The sequence below is a fragment of the Theropithecus gelada genome, chromosome 7a, assembly GCF_003255815.1.
Source record: "Theropithecus gelada isolate Dixy chromosome 7a, Tgel_1.0, whole genome shotgun sequence".
In the NCBI taxonomy this organism is placed as follows: Eukaryota; Metazoa; Chordata; class Mammalia; order Primates; family Cercopithecidae; genus Theropithecus; species Theropithecus gelada.
Window position 1 is genome coordinate 6,802,245 of NC_037674.1, and position 17,562 is coordinate 6,819,806.

At 41.2% G+C, this 17,562-nt stretch overlaps 1 protein-coding gene across 5 annotated transcripts in view; it reads left to right on the forward strand.

Moving 5' to 3' along the window:
• TJP1 (tight junction protein 1) overlaps positions 1 to 17,562 on the forward strand; it is a 274,011-nt gene that overhangs the window by 144,056 nt on the left and 112,393 nt on the right. Inside the window, exons 1-2 of one of the 5 annotated variants that reach the window (XM_025389953.1) lie at positions 3,116 to 3,247; positions 3,989 to 4,135. The exons of 2 other annotated variants lie outside the window; for them this stretch is intronic. In XM_025389953.1, the coding sequence (XP_025245738.1) occupies positions 4,097 to 4,135 (39 nt within the window). In that variant the 5' untranslated portion in view covers positions 3,116 to 3,247; positions 3,989 to 4,096. Of the gene's footprint in view, positions 1 to 2,271; positions 2,674 to 3,115; positions 3,248 to 3,988; positions 4,136 to 17,562 lie in introns of those variants that run through there. 2 more of the 5 variants (XM_025389952.1, XM_025389951.1) reach the window with 2 other exon arrangements.

Consider the following 17,562-nt stretch of genomic DNA (forward strand, 5'->3'; position numbering starts at 1 on the left):
CCCCCTAAAAAAAAAAAAAAAAAAAAAAAAAAAAATACCTCCCAAACCTTTTAAAATGGTGTTTGCACATGAGGAAATTTAATCACAATCTTTTTTTTTTTCTTTTTTCTTTTTTTAAATAGGGTCTCACTGATTCCCAGGCTGGTCTCAAACTCCTGGCCTCAAATAATCCTCTGGTCTTGGCCTCACAAAGTGCTGGGATGATGATGATGATGATGATGATGATGATGATGATGATGATGATGATTTGAGGCAGAGTTTTGCTCTTGTTGCCCAGGCTGGAGTGCAATGGCCCGATCTCAGCTCACTGCAACCTTCACCTCTCGGGTTCAAGCGATACTCCTGCCTCAGCCTCCCGAATAGCTGGGATTACTGGCGTCCGCCACCATGCCCGGCTACTTTTCTTTTATATTTTTAGTAAAGATGGGGTTTCACCATGTTGGCCAGGCTGGTTTCGAACTCCTGACCTCAAGTGATCTGCCTGCCTTGGCCTCTCAAGTGCTAGGATTACAGGCGTGAGCCACTGCGCCCGGCCCCAAGTGCTGCGATTATAAGCGTGGGCTACTACGCCTGGCCACAATTCTTTTTTTCTTTTTTCTTTTTTTTTTTTTTTTGAGACGGAGTCTTGCTCTGTCACCCGGGCTGGAGTGCAGTGGCGCGATCTCGACTCACTGCAACCTCCGCCTCCCGGGTTCACGCCATTCTCCTGACTCAGCCTCCCGAGTAGCTGGGACTACAGGCACGCGCCACCACACTGGGCTAATTTTTGTATTTTTAGTAAAGACAGGGTTTCACTATATTGGCCAGGCTGGTCTCGAATTCCTGACCTCGTGATCTGCTCGCCTCGGCCTCCCAAAGTGCTGGGATTACAGGCGTGAGCCACCACGCCTGGCCCACAATGCTTAAAAGAATAAATACTTTGTCCAAAACCAAAACAATTACAACATGACTTTAAAACAAAAATGACTTCAACCATTTTTATGAAGAACAAAATGGCTCTTTTCTAGTTCAGATGGCTTTGAATTGCAAGATGTGTGGCATTTTACTTCGAAGCCTTAATTGATATTTATGTATCATCTACACGTATTTCTTTGTCAAATTTGTTCTTTTCATACAGTTGAATTCTAAAGAGAAAACCATTGTCTAAAACCTGATGTTTATGCTTTCTTCCATTTCTTCTAGTGCCGGTTGTGGCACTATACCAGATACTTTAAATATGTTATCATTATGTTACTAAGAATTTCTGGCATTTTTGAAGACCTTTACATTTACAAGTGTAGATTAGTGAGGCTAGGAATGGTTTCTTACCATGTCCCTTGGTGTTTAGCAAAGCTGTCAACATTGTGGGAAGTTTGTGTAGTGGCTGATTACACTGAACCATGGACTGCACGTTTTACACCCTTTTCTGCCCAACTTTGAGTTGCAGGGACAGCGTTTGGAATGCAGGGCAGCTTGACCCGTTCAGTTAACAAGAATTTCAGCAATCTTGATGGCCAAAAATAAACTTTTGAGATTCCTGTCTAGATGGGCGGGAAAGAGACTTTGGATATATCTTGAGGTCTAATGTGGGGTGTGGGCCGAGATGGCACAGGTCTCTAGGGTGTGTCTCAGGCTGCTGCCTCCGGGTGCCCATGACCTCATCACCAGTTTCAGCCTTGGCAGTCGGCGCTGGTGAACGAAAGCAATGCTCTGACCCTGCTGGAGCTCCTCGGAGATGAAAGCCATGACGCGCCTTGCAGAAAATGCATTCCGCCTTCCGTGGAAACAACGCCCAGGCACGCGGTGACAGCCGTGACCATGCTGTTTGCCCAGTGAAGGAAACAACTGTCGGGTATGGGCTCTGCCGGCCTTTCCAGCCACACTCATGCCTGGGGCTCATCCAGCGTGGCTTGTCGAGGAGCAAGTGGACAAGTCTCTCAAGGAAAGCTTTGGTGCACAGGCGCTTTCTCCTTGGGGCGAATTCTGCCGGACCTTGGATAAAAACAAACAGGAAGACTCGCACGGCAGCGGAAACTGTCTTTCCAAGTTACTTGGGTTACCCGGCTTTTCCTTCCGCGCCTGGGGTCGGACCCCGGCCGCTCGCCCCGCCCCTCCCCCGCCGCGGTCCCGCCCCCGCCCCGCCCCGCCCCGCCCCGCCCCGCCTCGCCTGGTCCAGCCCCGCCCCCGTCGGGCCGGGCATGCTCAGTGGGCCGGGCCGGCAGGTTTGCGTGGCCGCTGAGTTGCCGGCGCCGGCTGAGCCAGCGGACGCCGCGTTCTTGGCGGCCGCCGGTTCCCGGGAAGTTACGTGCGGAAGTCGGCTTCCGAGGAGACGCCGGGAGGCCACGGGTGCTGCCGAGGGGCGGGCGACCGGGCGGGGCCGACGTGGCCGGGCTGCGAAAGCTGCGGGAGGCCGAGCTGGTGGCCGCGCTCGGAGGGAGGTGCCGGTCGGGCGCGCCCCGTGGAGAAGACCCGGGCGGGGCGGGCGCTTCCCGGACTTTTGTCCGAGTTGAATTCCCTCCCCGTGGGCCGGGCCCTTCCGGCCGCCCCCGCCCCTGCCCCGCTCGCTCTCGGGAGATGTTTATTTGGGCTGTGGCGTGAGGAGCAGGCGGGCCGGGGCCGCGGAGTTTCGGGTCCGAGGAGCCTCGCGCGGCGCTGGAGAGAGACAAGATGTCCGCCAGAGCTGCGGCCGCCAAGGTGAGCGCCTCCGCGGCCGCCAGGGCCGGACCGAGCCGAGCGCCGCCGCCCGCCCCCCGGCATCGGGCCGGCGTCCCGCCCTCCCTCGCCGGCGGCTACCTGGGCCCCGGGGCGGCGGGGTGGGCAGGGCTGGCGCGGGGCCGCGGGCCGCGGGGAGACCCTCGGGCGGGGGCGGCGCGGGCCGAGCTGGGGGCGGCCGGGGAGGGGGCTGCGGGCGCCGGGCCGCCGTCCCGGGCAGGTGCATCGCTGCCGGCGCTTGTTCCTGGCTGCGGTTCGCCGAGGGCGGGGACGCGCAACAGGTCCCTCGCGGAGAAACTCGGCTCCGGTGAGGGTTCTGCGGCGGCCGTGAGCCGGCCCTCGGCGGGTCGGGGCTTGGGGTGCCACCTCCAGCTGACCGGGAGCTGCTGTCTTTGGAGGAGTGGTTGGTCCCCGGCGAAACCTTGTAGTTTCGATCTGATGTCACTCCCTGCGGTATGCACACGCCAGCGATAAGGCTTTGAGACTGCAAAACACTCCACTCAGTCTGTGAGGCGTAGTAGGTCGCGTTTCTTTCATGCCGTGTGACTTATTTGAGGTAACTTTGAAAATAACCTCTTTAACATTTAGTAATTTAACTTGAATTAAACTTTCAAAAGTAATACAAAGTATTCCTACGAATGGATAATAGGATGAGCTCTTAAAAATTAGTAAAGACCGGTGAGTTCAGCCAAAAAAAAGTAACATTCTTTCTATCACTTTTCCCATGTGCTCTGAAATATTATTCCATTTTCCCATTGCTTGGAAACTGACTTGTGTATTACATTAAAAAGCCAAAATTCCTGAAAAACAGAATCCTTCTCCCATTTTGTATATTAATTTTTTTAATAAAGTAGTACTTGCTATTTCAAACAATTAAAGGAATACAGAAATGTGAGCAGTAAAAATCTGCCTTTTAAAGAAAATCAATTCATTACTTAAAATAGTGTCGAGATACTTGGGCAGATAGTGGTTTTATGTGTGCAGTTTTTTTTTTAAATGCTTACTCGTAACATCTGGGAGCAGGAATAATACGCCTCTGAAACTGTTGAACTCTCACAGAAGCTTGTTTGCTGGCTGGGAGAAGCTAGAGGTTACACTTATTAATGAATAGATCGTTTTAAGGGATATACTATTCTTCGTTTAAGAAAAATTTAACTTGTACCTTTTTGACCTTATATAGATGAAGAACAAGCTAAAGGTAATACTTTATCCAGAGATTTAGGATAAAAGGCAACATTTTGCTTTGGTTTTAAAATAAGCTCCCATTATTTATCTTTTCTGGGGCTTCCTTTCCTAGGAGGAAAGGCTTTGTTTCCGTATTACACAGAATGTCACTTTGTTCCTGAAGTGTGATCTCTGGTACTTAATATGCAAGACAACACACTTTTGAGAGGTTATTTCAAGTATGGAGAGAAATGCGTTTTCAGTGGATTGCCGCAGTAAGGTGATTTAGAAGGAGAAGGAGTACTTCTTTTCTTGAATTATAGTATTGAGATTTGTATGGCATATTGAAAATATTACATTGTAGGGACGTTTTTTGCGTTCTAAATATTTACGAGTAAAATGCAAGTTGAAAGCTTAGTTTTTAGGATGCTGTATTATGGAGCCACCTCAGAATTTTATATAGAGCAAAACAGGCCATAAATAAATAGATGAAATGAAATAATATTTAGTGACCTGTTTCCCTAAGTCACATTTAATTTTTGAAGGTGGTTAAAATGCTTACTAAGAGCCAGGCTGGACTCAGTGCTTTACGTATGATGCTTTTGTTTTCTCCACCCCCGCTCAGTTAAAAAAAAAAAAAAAGAAGCAGCAGCAATATTAATTTGGGAGCTTGTTGTTTTTTGTTTTAGCATAATAGTTCGGAAAACTCCTGTCTAATAAGCCCGTGCTTTTGATTCTTTTTTTTTTTTTTCGTAATGGTTGAATAGTTTGTCATCCTATGAATATGCTGCTGTTTAGACTATCTTTGCTTTATTGATAATTTGTTTCCAGGATTTTGCTGTTGGTATAGTAGCCTTTTTATATCTGTGCACATATATTAGTGCATATCAGATTCTTAAAAATGGAATTACTGAGGCAAAGGCTATGTGCAGTTTAAATGCTGATATACACTACTAAATCTTTCTCTATAAAGACTACCTAGAAATAAATATAACAAATATTGGTGAGCTACTGGAATCTTAATGAAGGACATAAAGTGAAGTCTGAAAAAACGAGATGAAAGAATATATTTTCCGGATGGAGACGGTCACTGTTGTAGAATTTACTAATTTTCCCCAAGTCAGTGTCTTCTAGTGTCGTATTGTAGAAAACTTGACATGTTGATAAGAAAACCTACCTGATAAAATGATAGCCACAAAATTCTGGAAAAAGAAGGCCCTATCAGGAAACTTGTTAGAAATTCACATTTAAAGCAGCCCGTCAGTTGAGGAACCAGGGAGTCCAGAAGCATCTGTGCATTTATGGACTTTTAGTAATTATGATCATTGGTATTAGTGCATGTCAGGTATTGTTCTAAGTGCTTAATTTATTTAATTCTCACAGTAACCCTATGAAGTGAACTATTATCTCTACTTTTTGGTGAAGAAATTGAAACACAGAGATACAATAACTTTTAAGTTCACTTAGCCAGCAAGGTGGCTAAATATGTGGTAAAAGTATGTGGTAAAAACAACATTGTAGTCTATTGGAGAAAGAGTGGCTTGTTCAATACGTGGTGCTAGGACTACTGGTTATCCATGTTTTAAAAATGTTTTCTGCCTCATAGGCTAAAAAAAACAGAGGAAATCTAAATGACAAAGAGCAATACAAATTATAGTAGAAGAAAATGTAGAATAATATACATATATGTATGTATGTACCTAGATTGAAAAGAAGATACTAAAGAAGTAGTAAAGGTGGGCAGATCACTGGAGTTTGAGACCAGCCTTGCCAACATGGTGAAATCCTGTCTCTAAGAAAAATGCAAAAATTAGCTGGAGGTGGTGGCGTGTGCCTATAATCCCAGCTACTTGGGAAGCTAAGGCAGGAGAATTGCTTGAACCTGGGAGGTGGAGGTTGCAGTGCGTTGGGATCGGGCCACTGCACTGCAGCCTGGGCAACAAAGTGAGACTCGAGACTCGGTCTCAAAAACAAAAAGTAATAAAGGAAAAAACGTGGCTGGGTGCGGTGGCTCATGCCGATAATCCCAGCACTTTGGGAGGCCAAGGGGGTCGAATCACGAGGTCAGGAGTTCAAGACCAGCCTGACCAACATGGTGAAACCCCGTTTCTGCGTGCGCGCGCGCACACACACACACACACACACACACACACACACACACAAATAGCCGGACCTGTAATCCCAGCTACTGGGAAGGCTGAGGCAGGAGAAACGCTTGAACCCGGGAAGCAGAGGTTGCAGTGAGCCAAGATTGCACCACTGCTCTCCAGCCTGGGCCACAGAGCGAGACTCAGTCTCTAAATAGATAAAGGAGAAAAAGTTTTCTGTATGTGTGATATACATCTCCATTTGCAATCAGAATTTTGTTTACTGGTGTACTTAATATAAGATTATTAGAAAGTTGAAAAACAAGAATTAAAATGGTTCTGTGCATCACCAAAGAATTGTTTAAATGTGTAAGAAAATGCTATGAATCATTATAAGAAACAGTTTCATTGGTTGAATCACAGAAAGTAGCTGAAGGAAGTTTCAGTGACTTCTGTGTTTTCAAGCTGTTTCCCTTTGGAGGAAGCAGTAAAATTTAATGTAAGATTGTGCTATTGTATATGCTTACTAGATTTTGCTGCATACTAAAATGTTTTTGTTAAGTATCAGGAATAGTAGTATTCCCTGCTGTGGCTATCTGATATTACAACGTAGGTTAGTACGAAAATGGTTTATGTCACTTTTTACTGTTACACTGATTTACATGATTCCCAGGAATTGATTTATTGTATCAAGTGGAGCACAGTGGGCTTTTTTTTTTTTTTTTTTAATTTTACTTTAAGTTCTGGGATACATGTGCAGAATGTGCAGGTTTGTTACGTAGGTATACGTGTGTCATGGTGGTTTGCGTCACCTGTCAGCCCATCATTTAGGTTTCAGCCCCACATGCATTAGGTATTTGTCCTAAATGCTCTCCCTCCCCTTGTCTCCCCACCCCCCAGCAGCAGGCCCCAGGCCCTGGTGTGTGATGTTCCTTTCCCTGTGTCCATGTGTTTTTATTGTTCAACTCCGACTTATGAGTGAGAACATGTGGTGGTTGGTTTTCTGTTCTGGTGTTAGTTTGCTGAGGATGATGGTTTCCAGCTTTATCTGTGTCCCTGCAAAGGACGTGAACTCATTCTTTTTTATGGCTGCATAGTATTCCATGGTTTATATATACCACATTTTCTTTATCCAGTCTATCATTGATGGGCATTTGGGTTGGTTCCATATCTTTGCTATTGTAAATAGTGCTGCAGTAAACATGTGTGCATGTGTCTTTATAGTAGAATGATTTATATTCCTTTGGGTATATACCCAGTAATAGGATTGCTGGGTCAAATGGTATTTCTGGTTCTAGGTCCTTGAGGAATTGCCATACTGTCTTCCACAGTGGTTGAACTAATTTACATTCCCACCAACAGTGTAAAAGTGTTCCTATTTCTCCACAGCCTCGGCAGCATCTGTTGTTTCCTGACTTTTTAATAATCACCATTCTGACGGGCGTGAGATGGTATCTCATTGTGGTTTTGATTTGCATTTCTCTAATGATCAGTGATGATGAGCATTTTTTCCTATGTTTTTTGGCCGCATAAATACCTCCTTTTTTTTTGGCAGCATAAATGTCTTCTTTTGAGAAGTGTCTCTTCATATTCTTTGCCCACTTTTTGATGGGGTTGTTTTTTTTCTCGTAAATTTGTTTCAGTTCCATGTGGATTCTGGATATTAGACCTTTGTCAGATGAGTAGACTGCAAAAGTTTTTCTCCCATTCTGTAGGTTCCCTATTCACTCTGATGATAGTTTCTTTTGCTGTGCAGAAGCTCTTTAGTTTAATTAGATCCCATTTGTCAATTTTGGCTTTCGTTGCAATTGCTTTTGGTGTTTTCGTCATGAAGGTCTGCCCAGGCCTGTGTCCTGAATAGTATTGCTAGGTTTTCTTTTAGGGTTTTTATGGTTTTGGGTTTTACGTTGAAGTCTTTAATCCATCTTGAGTTATTTTGTGTATACACTGAGCTCTTCTTGATATGGCAACATTTTTGAAACCTTAAGAACTGCAGAAAATGGCCAAGCTAATGAACAAAAATTAATGACACAAATCAGTCATTACATATAGGAATTGTTTTTTGAGTGAGTGATACAATGTAGTTTCAATTATGATAGTTACTGATCAATGCATACTTGCTTCACACTGTTTTAAAAGTAAAAAACGAATTGTAGTTTATGAGAAGTCACTGAAGTTTGACTGCAGCTTTTAATGATCCTCATTGTAGCAATATTTTTTGTATGTGTTTGGCATTTTAGACCGTCATGGTTAAAGGTTTAATTTATATAGTTGGCTGATAATCCTAACTGCATTTTACCACTCTTAAGTTTGTTTCAGGACAGCTTCATAAGACAGTTATGTTTCAAATTACAGTGTTTTTTCCCCCTCAGGTTATATATTGGCTCAAATTACATTATATTATTAGGAAAGACACCAATTTGCCAGGCTTAAGCATGTAATCCCTGCACTTTGGGAGGCTGAGGTGGGCATATCACCTGAGGGCAGGAGTTCAAGACCAGCGTAACTAACATGGCCAAAACCCCATCTCTACTAAAAATACAAAAATTAGCCGGGTGTGGTAGCACATGCCTGTAATCCCAGCTACTTGGGAGGCTGAGGCAGGAGAATCATTTGAACCCAGGAAGCAGAGTTTGCAGTGAGCCGAGGTTGCGGTAAGTCAAGATCACACCACTGCGCTCCAGCCTGGGCGACAGAGTGAGACTCCATCTCAAAAAAAAAAAAGGAAAGACACCAATAAATAATGAGGTAGAAACCAATCTGTGGCTTTGAGGGCTGTAATGCAGTATATGTAGTACTGCTTCCAGTTTGATTTGAAGGGAAAAAAAGTACAGTAATTCCACTCCCCTTTTCCCCCCAGTCCTGGAAACAAGGTCTGGCTCTGACTCTCACTTGCTCTTTAATCTCTTTTCTATTTAGAGACCAAATGTAAACTCTGTACAGTTCTAAGAATAAAGCTGTGTATAAATATGAGAGATCACCATGCTGCTAAGGAAAATGTCTTTAAAAATAATAGTTTTCCTGGAAAATTTGGAGATGCAATTCTGTTTCTTGACATACCCCTGATACGATAAAAATTCACTTTACTGAAAGACCGCGAGTCCAGCTGTAAATTCATGTGTAGTGCCACCCATCTCTGACAGCCGTTGCTCATTTCAGGCCTGTCTGAAAGCATTCACGTGCTCAGCGTTGTGTATGACTGAGTGTTGTAATAGCTGAAGACAAGCTAGTGGAATGAGCACAGTTACTTTTAATTAGCAAAGTTTTGATCATATGTTAAATGAAAAGATAGTTTATGTCTAGAATGATCCTCCTGGAGTATTTGACTGGAACTTGCTTTGCACCTCTGAATTTTGAAAGCAAATCTTGAAAAATCTTTTTACTTTAACAACTTTTAGTCTTGTAGAAAGAAATACACATTAGGATAGTTTATAGATTTTAAAGTTAATCCTATAAAATTGGTTTGTTTCAGTATTTCTTGCATAAACCAGCAATAAAAATAAGACTTTTGCTGTCTCTGACCTAGAGTGCATCTTTATTTATTTATTGCAGAGAAGAGTGGCTTCAGGTTGCTCCTTTATGGGTTAGCCAGGTGCTTTATTTCCATTCCTCTTAAACAGATAAATTCTTAATAATGAGAAGTATGTGGGGAATACGTGGGTAGGAAGTTTTATCATATCCTAAACATGGATGAAAATAAATGGACTCTGAATGATTGCCTTTACCACAAGAGCACAGCTTTAGATCATGAGAACACCAACGTTACCAAACTTTGTACTATAAAACACCATTTGAAATGTGATAACAAAACCCTGAGTGTCATATATGTAGTGCTCAATACTGAATCTCAGGTGGCCGTCACTTTGGGATAGATCAAGAGATAAGGTTTTATTAGTTTTTGTTGGGGGTATGTTTCAGTTGTTACACTGGGAATACTGGGAAGTGAGTTAATTGATGAATGATCTCAATTCTAGTTTATGTCCAGAAAGGATGTAAAACAGAAGCTCATCTGTGGATTCTAGTAAGGAGCATAAGATTAGCATATACCTAGTTTAATTAATTTTTTTTTATTTACTGAAATGTTTTTTGCTTTTTAAAAAAATGTACATTCCCAAAGACTGAAAAGTTCATTTTCCTTCTTGGTTAGCTTAGGAATTTTCACTCTTTTGGAAGTGTCACTATCTTAGAGATTGTACAACAGTTTCTGGCAACTGAATATCACAAGTTAAGATTAGCTCACTTAATTCAGTATGTAATTTTAAAATTCAGGAGGATACCAGTAATGACTAATTATTTTTGTTAGCTTAACAAATATTAAGTGAGTACATTTTGTTTGGGATCCTGATCTGGAAATTTTCAGTTTTCAACTGCTGTACTCTGTAATGATGACCTTGTGAATTGTGTAACTCATTGTTCAAGAAACAAAGGATTTGCATTGTTTACTCTTAAAAAAAAATGAGCAAACTTATGGTCATCCTGTAATAACAGAGCAATCTTGTGTGCTTTCTTGGTTGGAGGAGGTGGCAAAGTCATTATCTAGAACCTGGGCTTGCTGTTCAGCAGTTTGTGTATTTTTCCTTGTTAATATTTTTAAATGTTTGAATTGAATCTGGATACATTCATGTAAGTGTTTTCTGCATATGTTTGGTATCAGTATCTCAATAGGAGGGACACATTAAGAATTATAAAGTAATTGGACTTACATGCTTAACAACTTGTTGAATATACTGACAAGGCAAATGGACACTGTAGTACCTGTTACTGTTAGATTTAGGGTTCAAGAAGCTGTGAAATATGTAACAATTTGGATTCCTAAAGCAGGCATTTTTACATTGAACAGATTTTTGTTGGTTACCTTGTGTGTACCAGTCACTGTTGTAGGTGCTGGAGATGGAGCAGTGAACGCATCTCTGTACTGATAGGGCTTTTTAATGGTGTGGGTAGAGGGCAGCAAATAAACTTCTGTCCATGATGTTAAGTGCTAGAATCCCTAACATGCCTTCTCTGGGTCATGTTCTCCCCCCTCAAAGATCACATGTATCTTCTAGGGTTCTCGTTTTCTTGTTTTTCTTTATAGTTACCACCCAATTATGCATTCTGAAAGCACTAGTTTTGACTCTCTCTGAACTTTGCACATACAGAATCTTTAGTGTGAATTCTGTTGTGTATGGCTTCTTTTGCTTAGCATTATGTTTGTAAGATTATATTGTGGATAACTGTAGCTCATTAGTTTTCATTCTGTTCTTGTATTTCGTGGTATTCCCTTGTATGAGGACTTTATTGGTTTTGGGAGAAAAATAGTTTCAGTTAGACTTTTATGGCTTTTTGAAGAAAAATATTATGTATGTCTGTCTGAGGGGCAAGAATTAGATATGCATTATTAGGCAGTCATTGGAGTACTAACAGCTGAGTAAAAGGTAGTAAGCTTCTTTTGGTGTTCCTGTGATTATCTTGAAAAATCAAGTTGGTCATAGTTTTGAGGATGTTTTATGACTAAGATCTTAAATCTGTCATACTAAAGTATGTTTTATTAGTAAGATATCCACTTGCCTGACTGATCAGACCACCAAAAGCCACAATCAGGGGAAATACATGAATTTGACAAAAAGAAGTCTGCCTTTCAAAATATAATTGTAGGAAAAATTTCCTGGTTATGTCATTTGAAGGTATAAGGAACATTTATTTACTGATTTTTTTTCTAACAGTGGTAATTATTGGAATATTAATACTTACTGGAGTATTAATACAGAAGTATGCTATTTTGATGCTATATCAACTATAAAAATCAAGTCAGTAGCCGTGGCAAGTAGGCTTACATTTTAGTTGTAAGTGTGAGAAATCTGTGTCAAAACAAACAGTAGCCCCTAACATTGCATGCTGACTCTGTGACAGATACTGAGTGTTTTATGTGCATTACCCCGTTTAATGTTCACAATTCTGTTAGATACTACCTCTATCTCTGTTTTTACAGGTGAGGGATCTGAGGTTAAATTTACTTGCCATAGGTAATCATACATCTACTTATATGTTCTGTAACTCACACATTCACATCCTTACATGTTCGTGTGTTGTAAGAGAGTGCCAGGGAGAAGAGTGTGGAATGGTGTTAGGTGAGTCTTAGACCAGACAGGCAGCATGAATCGTGAAAGCCAGAGGAGAGGGCACTGGTCCATCAGAGCACAAGCCAGCTCGTCTAAAGGAAGCAGCTCTTGCTCAGCCCCAGCTGATTGTTGTCTTAGAAGAAGACAGGCCAGATCTCCCAGTTTTTCAAAAGAGGTTGTAAATCCGGATTTTCATGTAAATCACCCTGACTTAAGTCTTGCTAGTTGACTTAGTTTTTTATATCTTTTTATTGTGAAATATATTGCCATGTGTACAGAAGTACATAGAGCAAATGTACATTAATGAATTATTACAAAGTGAACACCCATGTAAACACCATTCACCTGTCAGCAGGCCAGATCCTGCACAGAGAGGTCGAGTAAAAGAAGTACTGAAAAGATTATCATTGAGCAACTCTTAAGTTTTACTTACTATGGGAGTTTAGGCTCTGGAATCTGAATCCTGAGTCTGCCACTAAATGGCTGTTTTCTCATCTGTACACAAAATGCAAATGTAAAAAGGCAAACAGGACCCATCTCAGGATGGTTGTGGGCTCAGCACATACTAAGCTATTATGTTAGCCATGTCTTCTAAAAACATTTTAAGTGAAGCCCATTTTAGTATCAGAGAGGAGGCATATAGGAATTTTATTTATTTACTTGTTTATTTACTTATGGACAAAGGTTGGCCTGTAGATTATATAGGACATTCATTCATTCATTCATGCATTTTGAATAGAGATCAGTCTGTAGGTTAGTAGTTTTCAGCCCAGCAAGATGTTTTGTGGTTTCAGAAGGAGGATTCATTTATTCATTCATTTATTTATTTCTGGACAAAGATCAATCAGCCTGTAGGTTAGTAGTTCCAGCCCAGCAAGATGTTTTATGGTTCCAGAGGAAGGTTCCCTGGGTTCCTGAGATACTTTTGAAAAAATTATTACAATGGCATTAGGTAAGAGATACAGTCTTTAGTCTGATGGATTAGGCAATAGAGATGAAAGACTATTCCAAATCCAGGGTACCTGGCTCAGTTTGGATGTCTACCTAGTGTGGTGAATGGTTGATTAGCAAGTTCCATTCAGCTTTGATCATCTGAGCATCTCAGGTCTTTCTACTTGTTTTATCTCTACTTCGAACCATTTACATTCTCCCTCCTCCCCCCTGCCCCCACCAAGTAATCGTCCCTCTGGATTCCTGTAATAGCCTCCTAAGTAGTATCATACCCCCCTCTTCCCCTTACAATCTGTTTTTCTAAAATAATCTTCTCAAAATCCAGGTTTGATTAGTTTCTCTCCCTTCCCCCCCACTACACACACACACACGAACGAACACTCATCCTAGAATTCCTAGGCTGCTTAATTGCCTTTAGAGTAGAAGATCAATTAATCCTTAATGTAGTCAGTAAGCTCCTAGCGGATTATTTGGCCCCTGCCTACCACTCTAGCCACATCTTGGATCTTGTTCCTCCTTGCTTCTTGTTCGCAAACTGTACTTTCCTCTTTTTAGTTCCTAGCAGGTGTACTTCCTATCAGCTTTCTCTTTGAGTTCCTCATGGCACTGTTTTTCCTTCCTTCATAGTACTTATTTAAACTTGTGATTATATATTTAGCCATGGAGTTTTTCGATCATCTGGTTCTCCTGCTAGACTATAAGCTCCATGAGAACAAAGGTCATACTAGTTGTGTCTGGTTATTCGTGTGGTTTAACACAGTGTTTAGCCTATAGGAAACTCTCAAACATTATTTGAACAAACGAGAGATGCTCTTTCCTACACCAGGCTCTTGCACGTGCTGTTTTTTCTACCCGGAAAGCTTCCCACTTCCATCCCTCATGCACCTCATAGCTATCCCTCATTCTTCTCCTCAAGGACTTTGCCTGGAGCCCAGAAACTAGGTCAAAACTCTGTGCTTTGAACTGTGTATCCCTTTATAGCACTTACGACAACCTGTACTTAGTTCTCTGCTATTATTTGATTAATATCTGATACCCCTTCCAGACGAAAGCTGCCTTTTTAATTCTGTTATTCACTTTCTGGTAATGTTAGACCACCTTAAATTCAGCTTAGAAAAGCAGCAGAAGGTACTAATTCATCCCCAGAACTAGTTGCATTTTTGTTACTATTTCTGAAAGAGGAATCTGTTGCTGGAATAGCCAATTCATGGAAATACTGCTTAATGTCCTAGCATCATGGTAGCAGCATTCTTGGTTTTGGTCTTTCCTAAATCAGTAATTAAGTTCTAGTCCTCTCAAGTTACCTTCTTTTAAGTGGAAAATTTTCAAACCCATAGAAAAGTGGATGTGGGGAATATAATGAATTCCCACGTTACTGTCACCCAGTACAGTTAACAACTTAAGAGCCAATGTCATTTCATCTATACTTCATTCATTGTGTCTTCCCTTCCCCATTAGTTTGAAGCAAATGCCAGACATCTTTTCATCTGTTAATACAGGGTGAGCATCCCAAATCTGAAATGCTCCAAATGTTTGAGCATTGACATAATGCCCAAAGAAAATTCTCTTTGGATCATTTCAGATTTCAGATTTTCGGATTTCGGATGTCCATCCTGAAATCGGAAACACTTACGGTTCTAAGCATTTCAGAGAAGAAAGAGAATACTCAACATGTATCTGAATATATATCTCTAAAAGATATCTTTCTTTTTAAAGTACTGTAATTACATTATCATTAGCACACTTTTTAAATAAACTCCAAATACTTAAGTGTGTTTTGTTTTGTTTTTTTGTTTTGTTTTGTTTTGTTTTTTTAAGACAGAGTTTCACTCCTGTTGCCCAGGCTGGAGTGCAATAGTGCGATCTTGGCTCACTGCAACATCTGCCTCCCTGGGTTCAAGCGATTCTCCTGCCTCAGCTTCTTGAGTAACTGGGATTACAGGCGTCTGTCACCATGCCTGGCTAATTTTTTGTATTTTTAGTAGAGACGGGGTTTCACCACGTTGGCCAGGCTGGTCTCGAACTCCTGACCTCAGGCGATCCACCTGCCTTGGCCTCCCAAAGTGCTGAGATTACAGGTATGAGCCACTGCGCCCAGCCATATTTAGTGTTTTCTAATTGTTTTAAATGTCAGCTTTCCTCAATGAGATTCTCTTATTGTGATTGTTTAACATTTCTCTTAGGCATATGTGGTCCGCCACTTCACTCTCTCTCTGTTTCCTCTCTTCCCTTGCAGCTTTATTGGTTGAGAAACAGAATTGTTTGTAGAATTTTTCACAGTATGGATTTTGGTGTTTGCTTCCTTGTGGTGATTACAGTGGTGGTTGGCCTACTGTATTTCCTGTAAATTGGTTAACTGAAGCTAGAGCAATTCTTTCTAATAAAAATACCACATGAGCCATCTGTATAATGTAGCCACACCAAAACGTTTTTTAAGGTAAACTTAATTTTCATATTTTATTTAAAACATATATCCAAAATATTACCATTTTAGCATGCAATGATACAAAATTATAGGTGAGATATTTTAAATTATTTTCCATATTCAGTCTCTGAATACTGTTGCATGTATATTTTACATGTCATATGTATATTTTACACATAGCATATCGTAATATATATCCTATTTCGTATCATATATATCGTTTACATATACCATATCTCAGTTTGGACCAGCCACATTTTAAGTGCTGAGTAGCCCCATGTTGCTGGTGGCTTCTGTACTGGATAGCACAGAATGTCGATCTAGAGCCTTGATCAGATTCAGATTTGATGTTTTTGTTTTTACAGTTCTACTTCATAAGTGGCATTCAGTGCCAGGGTTTTTTCTGTTGTTTTTGGATGATGTCTGCAGCCACTGATGATCAATTTTAGATCCCATAATTCACTAGGTGTTATAGAATGATGATATTCAATTTTTATTATTCCTTTTTCACTGGTTAGCTGGAATGCTTCTAAAAAATAAACTTCCCGGCCAGGCGCGGTGGCTCAAGCCTGTAATCCCAGCACTTTGGGAGGCCGAGACGGGCGGATCACGAGGTCAGGAGATCGAGACCATCCTGGCTAATACGGTGAAACCCCGTCTCTACTAAAAATACAAAAAACTAGCCGGGCGAGGTGGTGGGCGCCTGTAGTCCCAGCTACTTGGGAGGCTGAGGCAGGAGAATGGCGTAAACCCGGGAGGCGGAGCTTGCAGTGAGCTGAGATCCGGCCACTGCACTCCAGCCTGGGCGACAGAGCAAGACTCCATCTCAAAAAATAAATAAATAAATAAATAAACTTCCCTTCGTCTACTATTTTGATCACCCACTGGTACTGTTTGTATAGGAAAGGAAGAGTAAATATCTTATTCTTTTCCTAGATGTACAGTTTCTCAAAATAATGAGTTTATCGTTTTTTAGAATCAGTATGAGCATATGAATGGATGGAAACATATTTGATTTATTTTAATCCATTGCAGTCAAATTATTTACCGTTGTGTCAGATTACTTTATTCTGAATTTTTAAATAACATAATACATTAAACAAATCATAGGTGTACACAGATTGATTAATTTTCAAAGTGAATACGCCTGTTTGTCCACAACTCAGATCAAGGAAGAACATTTACTAGTGTCCCAGAAGCTCCCCCACCTTCATCCCTTCCAGTTACTACATATACAAAGGTAACCCTGTCCCAACTTCTAACAGTGTAGGTCAGTTTTCCCTGTTTTTTGTTTATGTTTTTATTTTAAGACAAGAGTCTCACTCTGTCACCCAGGCTGGAGTGCAGTGGTGCAGTCTCGGCCCACTGCAAACTCCGCCTCCTGGGTTCAAGGATTCTCGTGCCGCAGCCTCCCAAGTAACTGGGATTACAGGCATGTGCCCCCGCACCTGGCTAATTTTTGTATTTTTAGTGGAGACGGGGTTTCACCATGTTGGCCAGGCTGGTCTTGAACATCTGGCCTCAAATGATCTGCCTGCCTCAGCCTCTAAAAGTGCTGGGATTGCAGGTGTGAGCCACCATGCCTGGCCCCTTTTGCCTGTTTTTTGTTTCGTAATTCAGATGTGACGTTTACCAGTTTTCAAGGATTATGAAATTCATGTGTTCATTGTAGAATATATAAAAACTTAAAATATACAACTCTGAAACCAAGCTTTTTTTCTGAGTACATAAATATGATTTTTTCTGAAATTGGTATCTTTCTGCATTTTTCTATACCATTATAACATTTTTCTTTAAACCTTTTATTTTAAAATACTGGATTTATAGAAAAGTTAAACTTCTTTAGTGTGGTTGCATTCTCCATCTGTAATGTAGTTAAGTTAATTTGTTACTGTTTTTATTCTGTTTTTGATTGCTTCCCTTCCCTCCGTATCTTTTTGGTTTTAATAGTTTAATTTTTTGGTCTGTGAAGGGTAATGTTGTGAAACAATACTGTGTTCTAAGAAAGAGAGTTATACAAAAAGATATACTCAGAGAACTGTCACTCTCTCTTCATCCCTGCTATACCATTCCTTTCTTCCTCCTCTTTACCTGAATAAACTGTGAGAGGTCTTTTTATCTATCTTCAACCTTTAGAAGATGC